Here is a 13,823-nt window from a genome sequence, read left to right on the forward strand (position 1 = left end):
CTTGGTAGTGTGGATGAGCAGAAAGATCTCGGTGTCCATGTGCATAGATCACTGAAAGTTGCCACCCAGGTTGATAGCGTTGTTAAGAAGGCGTACAGTATGTTCGGTTTTATTGGTAGAGGGATTGAGTTTCGGAGCCATGAGGTCATGTTGCAGCTGTACAAAACTCTGGTGCGGCCGCACTTGGAGTATTGTGTACAGTTCTGGTCACCGCATTATAGGAAGGATGTGTAAGCATTGGAAAGGGTGCAGAGGAGATTTACCAGGATGTTGCCTGGTATGGAGGGAAGGTCTTATGAGGAAAGGCTGAGGGTCTTGAGGCTGTTTTCGTTAGAGAGAAGAAGGTTAAGAGGTGACTTGATAGAGACATACAAGATGATCAGAGGATTAGATAGGGTGGACAGTGAGAGCCTTTTTCCTCGGATGGTGATGGCTAGCACGAGGGGACATAGCTTTAAATTGAGGGGTGATAGATATAGGACAGATGTCAGAGGTAGGTTCTTTACTCAGAGTAGTAAGGGCGTGGAATGCCCTGCCTGCAAAAATAGTACGCTCACCAACTTTAAGGGCATTTAAATGGTCATTGGATAAACATATGGATGATAATGGAATAGTTTAGGTTAGATGGGCTTCAGATTGGTTTCACAGGTCGGCGCAACATCGAGGGCCGAAGGGCCTGTACTGCGCTGCAATGTTCTATGTTCTATGTGTGATCGTGTATAAATGAAATAACAGGGATGATTGTACAAGACAAAAAGTGATGGCGGTAGGGTAGCAAGATCAGAAGTGGATGCATGAGAGCTGAAATTGGCAGCATCAGGATCTGAAACAAAAATGGAAACAGTGATAATGACTGGAAAATGTCAAACTCAGTTTTAATTTTAAAAAGCTGATGATGAAATCCAAGGTTTTTTTCATTCATTCACAAGATTGGGGCAGCACTAGTTCTTTATTGCCCTTGAGGTGATGTGAGCTGCCTGCTTCAAACTTGGCAGTCTGAGAGTATAGGAATGCCCACAGTCCTGTCAGGAAGGGTGTTCCAGGATTTTCACCTAGTAACAGCGAAGGAATCTCAAGTCAGAATGGTGTGTGGTGGGAACTTGCAAGTCGTGGTGTTTCATGGTGCGCTGCTTCTAATGAGCACCACTCTGTCCTTTGCTCCCAGCTTACGTACTTGGGTCACAAATGGTTGTGACTGTGCTAAATAATTCAGTTCTGAGAAAGGGTCACCGCACCTGAAATGTTAACTCTGATTTTTCCTTCACAGATGCTGCCAGACCTGCTGAGCTTTTCTAGCAACTTCTAGATTTATTTGGGTTATCTGGTTGGCATGGATGAGTTGGATCAAAGGGTTTGTTTCCATGCTGTACATCTCTATGACTGTTTCCACCCCCTGCTTTCTTTCCTTCAGGGTTTTGGAGATACTTCCCGTTCAAGAATACCTCCCCTGGATCTGGTCATTCTCATCAAACTGTCTTGTGCTGGAGAAAGCTAGAGCCTGTTCACGAGCTGTTTAAGACAGATTTAAGGGCAGACCAAGAGCTGTGGGCATTTTGTGGTTCCTGTTCATAGATCGTAGAATCCCTACAGTGTGGAAACAGGCCATTCGGCCCAACAAGTCCACACCACCCCTCTGAAGAACATCCCACCCAGACATATTCTCCTACCCCTACATTTCCCTTGTCTAACCCACCTAATCTAAACATCCCTGGACACTCTGGGCAATTTCGCATGGCCAGTCCACCTAGCCTGCACATCATTGGACTGTGGGAGGACACCGGAACACCCGGAGGAAACCCACACAGACACTGGGAGAATGTGCGGAATTTGCACAGTCACCTGAGGCTGGAATCAAACTCGGGTCCCTGGCCCTGTGAGGCAGCAGTGCCAACCAATGAGCCACCGTGCCGTTCATTGAATGTCATCAGATTGGCTTATGTTACTGCTGCAGTTTTTGGGTGAGGCTGATGGAGTTAGTGAATTGTATTAGCCAATGATTGATCCAGCAGTTGCAGATCCTGGCATGTCATGAGTGATGTGAACACCTTATGGTCCCTCAAGAGTAATGGCATGTGCTCAATTCTGTTCCTAAGGCAAGTGTGCTGCCATGAGGTCTTGAATTTATCTCTCTGACAAAAATAAATTCTCATTATAACCAGACTGTGCCCTGGCCAATTCCCTCAGGAGGGCAATCCATTGATGGTTGCCTTCTTTGCCAGTCACCCCCTTTTAAGAGATTTGTGTGTGGTAATATAAACTGTGTAATTTGTGTATTTCAGTACCTTTTATGTTAGTTTGATGGCATATGGGGTTTTGAAATCTGTCTGAAGTTTAATGATGAGCTTTTAAGTGTTTCTGTAGCCATGAGAGTTCTTGTGGTCTAATCGGAGTTTATCACTGGGAGCAAAGTAAACAGTGTTGTATGTTAAACAGTTTAGAATGTCAGTGTTTATTTGTTTGGTTTTTCTCCCCTTTTTTGATTGGGGTAGCATCTGTAGCTTGAAGAAAGCTTTTGGGTTTCAGTTTGTCAGGTTTGCACAAGTCTTGCATGAAGCTAGATGTTGTTCAGTTGTTCCTATAGAAAGGAGGTAACATTACCTAACAGTTGTAATCAGTTTCAGTGTAAAGGGTAATTTTCCAAGTTCCAGACCAGAAGTGTTTGGTTAAAACCTTTTTAAGGAATTATGTGAAGCTGAAAAAGTCTAAACTCAGTTGTGTGAAGAATCGAGGAAGAAACTGAGACTCAGGACAGGGAATTGACACCATAGCTAGGTCAAACCCTCAGTGTGAAAAAGAAAGCAATTGTCTCTGGTGTTTGAGTATTGTAAAGAAGTGCCATTAAGATTTACGGGATTACATTTTATCATGTGTTTCGAAATCTTTGACTGATGTTATATGTAAATGGATGGCTTATTCTATTTTATAATTTCTTTTGTCTAATAAAGTTCTGCTTTATTGTTTAAAAACCATAAATCTGCAGCATTTGCGTGTTTTTGCTTTCACTGAAACAGTACTGTACTAAAACAAAAAAAAGTTAAGCCAAACTTTAATCTGGAATTTGACTTGCCCAGCAAAATCATCCACTCAGATCATAACGTCTATTCCTCCCAAATGCGGCACTGAATTTGAGGAGAATCATCATCTCTCTCTTTGAGACGCAGGGCGAGACTGAGGCTGGAGTAGAATGCTACGTTGGCCTTGATTATTGTTCTTCAGCTTGTGGCCCTATGCACTGCACTCTAAGTGAGAATGAGCCAAAGGGTCACGAGGCATTCTTTTATCCCAAGGGGCTCACTGAGGTGATGCAGTTTGGTTTTGCAATTGAAAACCATCACATTTCTCAGATTTAGCCTTCCAAAAGACACCTTGTTTTGTTTTGAACTGATCACCTCCTGCCAACTAATGTCATTGCACCAGAGCTTCTGGGCTGTGATAACAATGTGATATTCAGATCTGTTGCTACTGGGCTTGTCCATGATTAATTGATTGTTCTGGGCCCCAGACTTCATTTTGACGAGTGGAAGATGTTTGAGTTCTTTTAACGTGGGGTGGCTGTTGCACACGGAAAACTGTGATATTGGCAGATCAAAAATTTGGCAGGGATGCCAGACCTGATTGGAGATGAGGCCCTGCTGCATACAGTGACTCTCGTGCACAGGCACACGCTGTTGCCCAAGGCAGCTTGCAGTCCTTTGTGGTTTAGAATCAGGGTGGTGAGTGTGCTCTGTATCAGTCAGCCCCTATAAGATCAGCAAAGGCGCATTGCTAGTACGGAAGCATGCTTCACCAATGGCCAATGAGATCCTCCTCTTAAGCTAGATGGGTTTTTCTGACAATTGACAATGAGCTCATGGTCAGCATTAAATTCTTAATTACAGATTTTTTTTCTTTCTTTATTGCATTAATTCTTGAGGTCTTATTTCAAGCCCTTTGTTTGATAATCTTGCTGTGCTCCCGAGCCCCACCCCGTCCATCTAGCATCTCCCATGTCACCCATGTCCACCCACATAACATAAGCCACCAGGCCCATCTGCTTCTAGACTCTCCACCTGTGTTTTTGCTGACTCTGTGCTCACCTATTCTGGTGTTCTTTTGACCACCCCTTCTGTCTTCCAGCCAGTTTAAACTAATTTGAATAAAAACCAGAAGAACTGCAGATGCTGTAAATCAGGAACAAAAACAAAGTTGCTGGAAAAGCTCAGCAGGTCTGGCAGCATCTGGCAGAATGTTCTGAGGAAGGGTCACTGGACCCGAAACGTTAACTCTGTTTTCTCCTCCACAGATGCTGCCAGACCTGCTGAGCTTTTCCAGCAACTTTGTTTTTGTGAACTAATTTGAAACTTTGTCATGCACATCCAGCAAGTGTGGACACAATAATTCACAAGTCAGTAGTGGCTCTCCATCTCAAAATGCCAAAATTTCAAAGGCTCATTCCTCCCCATCTCACACCAAACTGAAAATGCAAATCTGTTTCTCCAGTGCTGCCATGTTGTCCTTCTCCCACTTAACCTTATTGTTTTCAGCCTCACTTTCAGCACTCCGACTCCCAAGTGCTGGAAATGTCTGTCTTAACCTCATTGCTCCTCTATTTTTTTTAAACTTCATTGAGATCTCTTGTTGAAAACCGAAGTTCTTAAACAAACTTCTAATAATTCGTCCTACCGCTTTCTCTCGTGTCAATTTTTGAGATTGAAGCACCTTGGGACCGACTGCTGTGAAAAATGCTATATAAAAGAATGTTGTCGCCATAAAGATTATTTTGGCAGCTTTTGTTTCAAAATTCTGTTTCCCGTGCATAATATCTCTGCAGTAATGTCAACATCCTTGGGGGAATTTTGTTTTCAATTTTCATAACACATAAAATGGATGTTGAGTTGGTCATTTCAAAATGCATCAACTTTCTGTCTCTAACTCTGCAGTCAGCAGAGAGCAATTAGCCAAAAAAGTCCAGCAGTTATGGCAAAAAGAAACAGGCTAGGGTAATGTGGAAAAATTGGGCCTTGGTGTGCACGTCATTGGTTATTGAGATAAACTACCAGAGCCAGACAGCATGAAAAACTGGGGTACAGGTAAGAGACAGAAACCTGATGTGAAACTCTCCCATCAATGTAAAGACTGCAGGATTTCTGAAACAAACATTTTTGAGGTAAAAGGTGAGATAAATATCAGATGAGCATTGGACTTGAGCAAGGCTTTGTGAGATCTAGTTAGATAACTTATTTGCTTGATCCTGAGTTGCTTTGGAACACTGCAGCATGCTGCATTGGAATTTTCTATGTCTTTGTGCCAGCAGTACACGTGGGAAATTAAAAAAAAACTTGTTTAAAATATGGATGAAACTCTGCTACATGGGTGCTGTGCAGTTTAATCGCCGAACAGCCACACTTGCTTTTGTTTGTCATGGAATTGACATGTGGGTAGAAACAGCATTACCCTTTTGGAAAGTTTCTTTTCATTCACAGGATGAGGGTGTTGCTAGCTACACCAGCATTTATTGCCCATTCCTAATTGCCCAGAGGATAGTTAAGAGTCAACCATATTGCTGTGGGTCTGAAGTCACATCTAGACTAGACCAGGTAAGGATGACCATTTCCCTCCATGAAGGATGTTAGTGAGCTAGATGGGTTTTTCTGACAATCGACAACTAGCTCATGGTCAGCATTAAATTCTTAATTACAGATTTTTTTTCTTTCTTTATTGAATTAAAACTTATAATTCTGCTGAAGCAGGATTTGAACCTGGGTCTCTGGATTAACAGCCCAGTGATAATAATTGAATGGAATGGCATAGTGGAAGATAAATGGGGTGGCAGGCAGGGTGTGAGGCCAGTGTATTTGGGGGCTGTACGATGATAGTATAAGTTGCCACACATCTGCAATTAAACTGCTTCGGAATGTTTTACTAGATAAGTGTTGATAGCTCCCAGAGTTTCAAGCTCCTAAATATGCTGTGCTCGATCTGTATGAACAATAGCTAGATAGTTTGAAACTTTGATTTTTGTCGTTGAAAAATAATATGGTCAGTTTGGTGCTTTCCTTGGACTTGGTTGTTTACATTACTAGGATCTCACAGGGGAAGCTTTAACCCAAAAATTCACATGTCCTCCAAATGAAGAAATTACAAACAAATACCTTTTTGTTTTTCATTGAATTTAATTTAATCTGTGCCAACTCAAATTACATCAGTTAACTAGCAAATGAAACTTGGTCACTTTCACTGAGAAGTTGACATAAGAAAGATATCCTCTTGCATAAAAACAGAAAGAAGGTCAGATGCTGTAAATCAGCAACAGAAGCAGAAGTTGCTGCAAAAGTTCAGCAGGTCTGGCAGCATCTGTGAAGTAAAATCAGAGTTAATGTTTCAGATCTATTCTGAGGAAGGGTCATCGAACCCAAAAAATTAACTCTGATTTTTCTTCACAGACGCTGCCAGACCTGCTGAGCTTTTCCAGCAACTTCTGTTTTTATACCCTCCTACATAACCTTAAACATTCCTTACACAAAAGTGGTAGTGGAAAATACACAGTTAAATAATGTGCTGTTTTTTGTTCAGGTGGTATAGATAAGATGTCTTATCTGACAAACAGCCTGCATCATCCAGTTTGTACCCTATTACAAGGCATTTCTACAACCCTCCTCTCCCATCTGTCATGCCAGTCCAGATGATGTAACTTTCCAGAACCTAGCTTCTTCTGGATGGCTGTTTTTGTTACTAGACTACTGTTGCTAGCAATGGCAGGTTTTCTCTTTTTTTTTTCTAATGCACTGAACTATTCACCTCACATTTTAATACCTCATTGAAATGCTTGATAACAAAACAAATCTTGAGTCATCCCAGTGCCACTTTCAGAACAAACCCAGAATGAAACTAAAAACCATGTCCCCTCCTCATTAACATACACAATGAGGTAACTCACCACCTAAAAACTCAAAGCTTGTGCAGCATCTGCAAGATATATGCCAGAAGTGCAATTAAATGCTTCTCACTTGCCTGGATGAGTGCAGTTGTAGCAACACTCAAGTCTGATGCCATCCAGGCCAAAACATCCCTCTTGATTGGCATCATATCCACAAACATTCACTCCGTCTATCAATGATGCTCAGTAGCAGTAGTATGCAGGATTCACAAGATGCACTGTAGAAATTCACCAAGGCTGCTCAGCATCTTCCAAAGTCATGACCATGACCAACTGGAAGGATAAGAGAGCAGACACTTGGATGCTCCACCATCTTCAACATTCCCTCTGAGTCACCTACCATCCTGACTTGGAAATGTATCACTGTTCCTGATATGGACTGCAATGGTTTGAGAAAACAGCTCACTGTCACCAATGGCAACCAGGGATGGAAAGTAATACTGACCCCAGCCAGCAGCACCCATATCACATACATAAATTTTTAAAAAGTTAAAGCAATACATCATTCCTTCATGTGAAAATCCAAGCTTCGAACCAAAATTAATTTTATTATGAACCTCCCTCCACATTCTTCCATGGGATGCGAGCATTACTGACAAATTGTCCCTCTAAGTTGTGTGACCGTGTAGCTGCTGGCCATCTCCATGCACATTAACCTGTGTGTTGATACGTTGGAGATACGTGCAGTGAAAAACATTGCAAGGGGAATATTGCTGACAGGACCAGCATTTGTTGCCCGTCCCTAATTGCTGTTGAATCAAATGGCTTACTTAACCTATCAACCACGCTGCTGCAGCTCTGGAATCGAATTAGGAAACAACCCAAATTAGAATAGCCAGTTTCCTTCCCTACAAAGGGCATTTGTGAATCAGGTGGGTTTTTATAAAGATAGATTACTGTTTCTTGGTCACTATCACTGAGATAAGTTTTGAATTCAGATTGGTTTGCTTTGATAATTTCATTCAAATTCCACCTGATGCCACAGTGGATTTTGTCTGCACAGTCTACAGAGCATTGTCCTGAGTCTTTGGATTACCTGTCCAGTGACGTCAGCACTATGCCACTGCATCAGATTGAAATGGAGAGTAAGACCAAAATCAAATGGTTCTCTAACAAAGTGCAAATTTATTTGCAGAGGACATCAAATGAAACTATACAGAAATGTCTTTGTGCAAATCAGAGATTGAGCACGTACACAAGGTTCTCTCATTAATGCTGAAAAATTTGGAGTGTCCAATATGGTGAGTCACACTTTTTGTCTATTTCTGAAGTTCCAGAATATATGAATTGAGATGTAGTTTTTAAACTGACTCATTTGAACATTAGTATAGTATTTCCTATAGGCAATACATTTCTTTTTTACTGTAATCTGATTTAAGAAAGACATCATTTTATAGGCTGGCACAGTGACAAGTGTCCTGAGTGCTGAGGCAGGACACATGGGTTCACGTCCCACCTGTTCCAGAGGTATGTAAGAACATTTCTGAACGGGTTAATTTGAAAGTATCTGGAAGGCCTGGGTCCAGAATTATTGTGTTAGGATCCACACCCCTGAGCTAGCGGTCCCAGGTTCAGGTTCCACCTGCGCCAGAGGTGCAAAATATTTAAAAACACAAGTTGGTGGGTGGTTAGCTCCTGTTTAGAGTGTGGTTCCAATAACGCCAAGGTCTTTGGTTCAGTTCACTATCCCAGCCAGTGCTATTGTTTTCCAATTGAAACTTAATTCTTGGCACTTTCATAAGAGCTCTGTGTTTATGTCAATATGTTTTGGGCCGTTGCAGCACAGTGATAGTGTCCCTACCTCTGAACCAGGCCACTTGGGTTCAAGTCCCACCACATCTCTCTGGAAAGAGAGAAATTAGGAAAATGTCAATTTTATAATTGCAGCTATTACAATAGCGTGTTTGGATCAGTAAGCTTCACATGGAATGAGAAATCATATCCAGAGACGCAGCCTGAGTGAGTATATAATTCGGGCAATTTGGAGGCATTGTTGGAATAGAACTGGTAAATCTTTATTTCTTTTTGATATTCAGTAGTCTAGTGATAAGATAGCTGACTGAGGGACAGTTATCTGACAATTACCTGAAGCCTGAATAGGATCTTGATAGGTGTTGATTACTGTTGAAGTTTAACTCCAGTGAGTCATCTCAACTCTACTTAAAAGAGGGCCTGTTGAAGGTGCACAGTCAGGAACAAGAGATCACATCCAGTGTGAGATGTTGCCTGAGTGAGTATATAATTCAGGGAATTTGGCAGTGTGGGTATTCAGTGCAGAGGAGAAGAGGTGCGTTTCGCTTGCTTTCTTTGGCTCATAATTTGTAAGGCCTTTTTAAACAGAGAAATTGAAGCCCAGGATTAGGGTCCAGTACAAAAGAGTGAAATCAGAGGTCATAGCTACTAATTGGACTATCTTGTATAGGTTACCCTCCTATTGAAGGTAAATAGGGAAAATATTTACAAGTTACAAACTAAAAGACCTGTAGGACATTTTAGAAATCAAATTAAAAACAAAGTAAATAAAATAGAGATAACAAGGTGTAGAGCTGGATGAACACAGCAGGCCAAGCAGCATCAGAGGAGCAGGAAAGTTGATGTTTTGGGTCTGGACCCTTCTTCAGAAATGAATAAATAAAATAGAGATGCAGGGCCAGGCAATGTGTTGTATCTACATGATGTGGGAGCTGGTGGATCTCACTGTGGTTCATAGTGACCAAATCTGTAGTAAGTGTTGGTTTCTTGAGGAACTCCGTTTCAGAGTTGATGAGCTGGAGTCTGAGCTTCGAACAGTGCAACACATTTGGTAGGGATAGATTTACATGAATGCTGTGTTTCAGGAGGCAAGCACGCCAGTTAGATTAACTACTTCATTTGCTCAGTGGTTAGGGATAGAAGGGTGTGCCTATGAGCAAGGCAGGTAGAGGGATCCAAGAGGTAGTGCTGAAGGAGCCTCAGCCCTTGAGCTTGTCTAACAGGTTTGAAATTCTTGTGTGGATGAGGGTCTGTAGGGAGGATCAGCAAACAGACCATGGCACTGTTACGGGGAGCCATTAAAGCATGGGGAGAAAAGAGGAATGTATTTGTAATTGGGATAGTGTAGTCAGGGGAAACAACCCTATTCTCTGTGGCCAGGATCAAGAGTCCTGTAGATTGTCTTGCTGCATGGTGCCTGGGTTTGGTATATCTCATCTGGACTGTAGAGGAACTTGGAGTGGTGGAGAAGATCCAGTTGTTATGGCCCTCATAGGTATTAACAATATAGATAGAAAGAGGAAGGAGGTTTGGTTGAGGGAATATGAGCAGGTAGGAGCTAAATTTAAAAGCAGAACCGAAAAGGTCATAATCTCCAGATTTCTACGAGACTCGAGCAAATTGGCACTTGGTGAACAGGATTAAAGAGGTACATGCATGGCTTAGAGGTTGGTATGGGAGAAATCGGTTCAAATTCACGGGACATTGACACCAGTACTGGGAAAGGAGGCAGCTGTCCTGATGAGACAGGCTCCACCTGAGTCATGCTGGGACCAGAGCCCTAGCGTGTTATGGTAAAAGTTAAAGGAGGGGAGGGCTCAACAGGGGTTAGTAAGGTTTTCCAGAACCAGTAATAGCGCAAAGTATGGAAAAGATCAGGGACCTAACAGGCACAGCAGATATGAGGTCAAGCACGAAAAGGGGGGTAATCAACAATGGACCGAGGGTGTTGTGCTTGAATGCACACAGTCCACAAAAACAAGGTAAATGAGCTTACAGCGCAGCTTGAAATTGGAAGATATAATGTTGTGGGTATACAGGCACGGCTACAAGGGGATAAGAGCTGGGAGCTAAATATCCAAAGATACACGACCTATCTAAAGGACAGGCAGCTGGGCAGAGGAGGTGTGATTGCCTTCTTAGTAAGAAATTAAATTAAATAGCACGAAGTAACATGGAATCAGAAGGGTTAGAATCCGTGTGGGGCAGGGTTGAGGAGCTGCAAAAGATAAAAGACTCTGATTTGAAATTGTGTACAGGCCTCTGAGCAGTAGTCAGGATGAGGAGAAGAAAATAAACCAAGAGATAGAAAAGGCATGTAAAATATTACAATAATCATAGGGCCTTCAATATGCAGGTGGACTGGGTTAAATCAGGGTGGTAGGGAATCTCGAGACAAGGAATTTGTGGAACGTGTACGAAATGATTTCTTGGAGTAGTTTGTGGTAGAGCCACAGGCATTTCTGGACTTGGTGATATGTAATGAGGCAAACTTGAACAGGGAGATGAAAGTGAAAGAATCCGTATGGGGCAGTGACCATAATATGATAGAATTCAACCTGTAGTTTGAGAGGTAGAAGCTGGAATCAGATGTAATGCTATTATAATTGAGTAAACGTAACTACACGGACATGAAGGATGAGCTGGCCACAGTTGATTAGAAGGGGAGCCTAGCAGGGAAGACGGTAGAGCAGCAATGGCAGGGGTTTCTGGGAGTAATTCGAGAGGCACGGCAAAAATTCATCCCAAGGTAGAAGAAACATACTAAGGGGAGGACAAGACAACCGTGGCTGACGAGAAGTCAGGGACAGCACAAAAGCAGACAATGTGGTGAAAATTACTTGGAAACCAGAGGTAGGGAAGCCATTAAAAACCAGCAAAGGATAGTGATAAAGGCAGTAAGGGAGGAAAAAATAAATATGAGGATAAGTTAGTTAGTAATGTAAAAAAAGATTGCAAGAGTATTTTGGATATATAAAAGGTAAGAGGGAGGCAAGATTGGATATTGGACTGCTGGAAAATGAGGTTGAAAAAGTATGGGGAGCAAAGAAATGGTGGAGGAACTGAATAGGTACATACATCAGTTTTCACAGTGGAAGGCAGCAGCATCATACCAGAACTTCGAGAGTCGGGGGCAGAAGTGAATGTGGTGCCTATCGCTAAGGAGAAGGTGCTGGGGAAGCTGAAAGGTCTGAAGGTGGATGACAAAGCCTCAGAATTCTGACAAAGATAAGTGAGATTATAGAAGCATTGGTGATATTTGAGGAATCACTGAGTCAGGGAGGGTCCCAGAGGACAGGAAAATGACTAATGTAACACTCCTGTTTAAGAAGGCAGGGAGGCAGAAAACAGGAGACTATAGGCCACTTAGCTTTATCCCAGTAGTTAGTAAAATTTTAGAGCCTATTATTAAGGATGAGATTGCAGAGCACTTGGAAGTGCGTTGGAAAATAGAGTTGAATCAGTGCAGTTTTGTCAAGGGCAGGTCATGCCTGACATGTCGGTTAGAATTCTTTGAGGAAGTAATGAGCAAGTTAGACAAGGAGAGCCAGTGGACATGATCTGTTTGAATATCAAGAAGGCCTTTGACAAGATGCCACACAGAAGGCTGCTAAATAAAGCAAGAGTCCTAGGTGTTAGGAGCAAGATACTGGCATGGGTAGAGGATTGACTGACAGGCAGATGTGGGAATCCTTTTTCAGGTTGGCAGCCGGTGACTCGTGGAACCCTGCAGTGTCTGTATTGGGACCCCAACTATCCATATTCAATGTTAACGATCTGGACAAAGGAACTGAGGGCATTGTTGCTAAGTTTACAGATGACACAAGGATAGGTGGAGGGACAAGTAGGGTTCAGCAAGTTGGAAGGCTGTAGAGGGACTTGGACAGGCCAGAGAGTGGGCAAAGAAGTGGCAGATAGAATACAATATGTTAAAGTGTGAGGTTATTCATTTTTTTGGTTCGGTAGAGGCATGAGCTACTTTCTAAATGGGAAAAGACTGTTAAAAGCTAAAACACAAAGGGATTTGCAAATCCTGATGTGGGATTCCTTTACAGTTAACATATAGGTTCAGTTGGCAGTTAGGAAGGCAAATGCAATGTTCACATTCATTTTAAGAGTGCTAGAATACAAGAACAGGAATGTACTGCTGAGGCTGTATAAGGCTATGGTCAAACCGCATTTCCAACAATGTGAGCAGTTTTTGACTCTGTATCTAAGGAATGATGTGCTGGCATTGGATGGGGTCCAAAGGAGGTTTACAAGAATGATCCTGGTTTGAAGGGTCTTGCCCTATGAGGGTCAAATATTTCTGGCTCTAGTGGTGCAGTTGTGTCCCTACCTCTGAGCCAGGAGACCTGGGTTTACATCCCTACCTGCTCCAAAGGGGTATATTAATAACCTGGAACAGGTTGATTAGAAAATACACGCAAGGCCAGTATAGTGGGATAAGGTGAGTTGCAGAGACCCAGCACCGACACAGTGGATCAAATGGCCACCTTCTGTGCTGTAACTATTCTTTAAATACATGCTGTTTGGCCTTTGCTATATTATATGTAACATCCATGAATTTGTTCCTTTTAATTTATATTTTAGCTTGGAATTGATGAAAGAACCAATTTCAACAAAATGTGATCATCGGTTCTGTCGGTAAGTTACCTGTCAATTTTTAAAAATTATTTCTGATGATTTATTCCTGAGAGTTGCTGTCAATAGTTTTCTAAAATGGTTGACAAGCCTTAATGGTTCTCTGGCATTACTGCGTGGTAAGTTCTGCTTCTACAGATGTCTGGGTGATGTTGATACTTTGTTTCAGATGTTAACTGCCAGTGAGCCAGCTGTAGTTCCTAGCAGTTTGCCTCAAATGCGTTCCAGGTCTCTAGCTCAAAAATAAAAGCTGCTGCTCTACTGCAACTCTAAGGTAGTGTTTGTCCCCGTATTTTGTGTGAGACATTAAACTAAGGCCTTGAAGAAGAGTAGATGGTGTTATGCCTGGCGTTCTAAAGTTGCCACAGTCCCAGAGGACCATAGGGCTGCTCTCTCATTAGACAGGAAAGACTGGTGGTGAGTTTAACCTGAAGCTCACCATGCCTCAGATGAGGGGAGTCTTTCATGGTCACCTCAGCCAGTGCAGTAATTGAACCCACGTCTGTTGATG

At 42.3% G+C, this 13,823-nt stretch overlaps 1 protein-coding gene across 1 annotated transcript in view; it reads left to right on the forward strand.

The window, feature by feature from the left end:
• Positions 1 to 8,050: 8,050 nt before the first annotated feature.
• LOC109918483 (breast cancer type 1 susceptibility protein homolog) overlaps positions 8,051 to 13,823 on the forward strand; it is a 63,841-nt gene continuing 58,068 nt past the window's right edge. Inside the window, exons 1-2 of the mRNA XM_048614739.1 lie at positions 8,051 to 8,157; positions 13,262 to 13,315. Coding sequence (XP_048470696.1) covers positions 8,078 to 8,157; positions 13,262 to 13,315 — 134 coding nt within the window. The 5' untranslated portion in view covers positions 8,051 to 8,077. The remainder of the gene's footprint in view (positions 8,158 to 13,261; positions 13,316 to 13,823) is intronic.

The sequence above is a fragment of the Rhincodon typus genome, chromosome 30 (assembly GCF_021869965.1).
Source record: "Rhincodon typus isolate 14 chromosome 30, sRhiTyp1.1, whole genome shotgun sequence".
In the NCBI taxonomy this organism is placed as follows: domain Eukaryota; kingdom Metazoa; phylum Chordata; class Chondrichthyes; order Orectolobiformes; family Rhincodontidae; genus Rhincodon; species Rhincodon typus.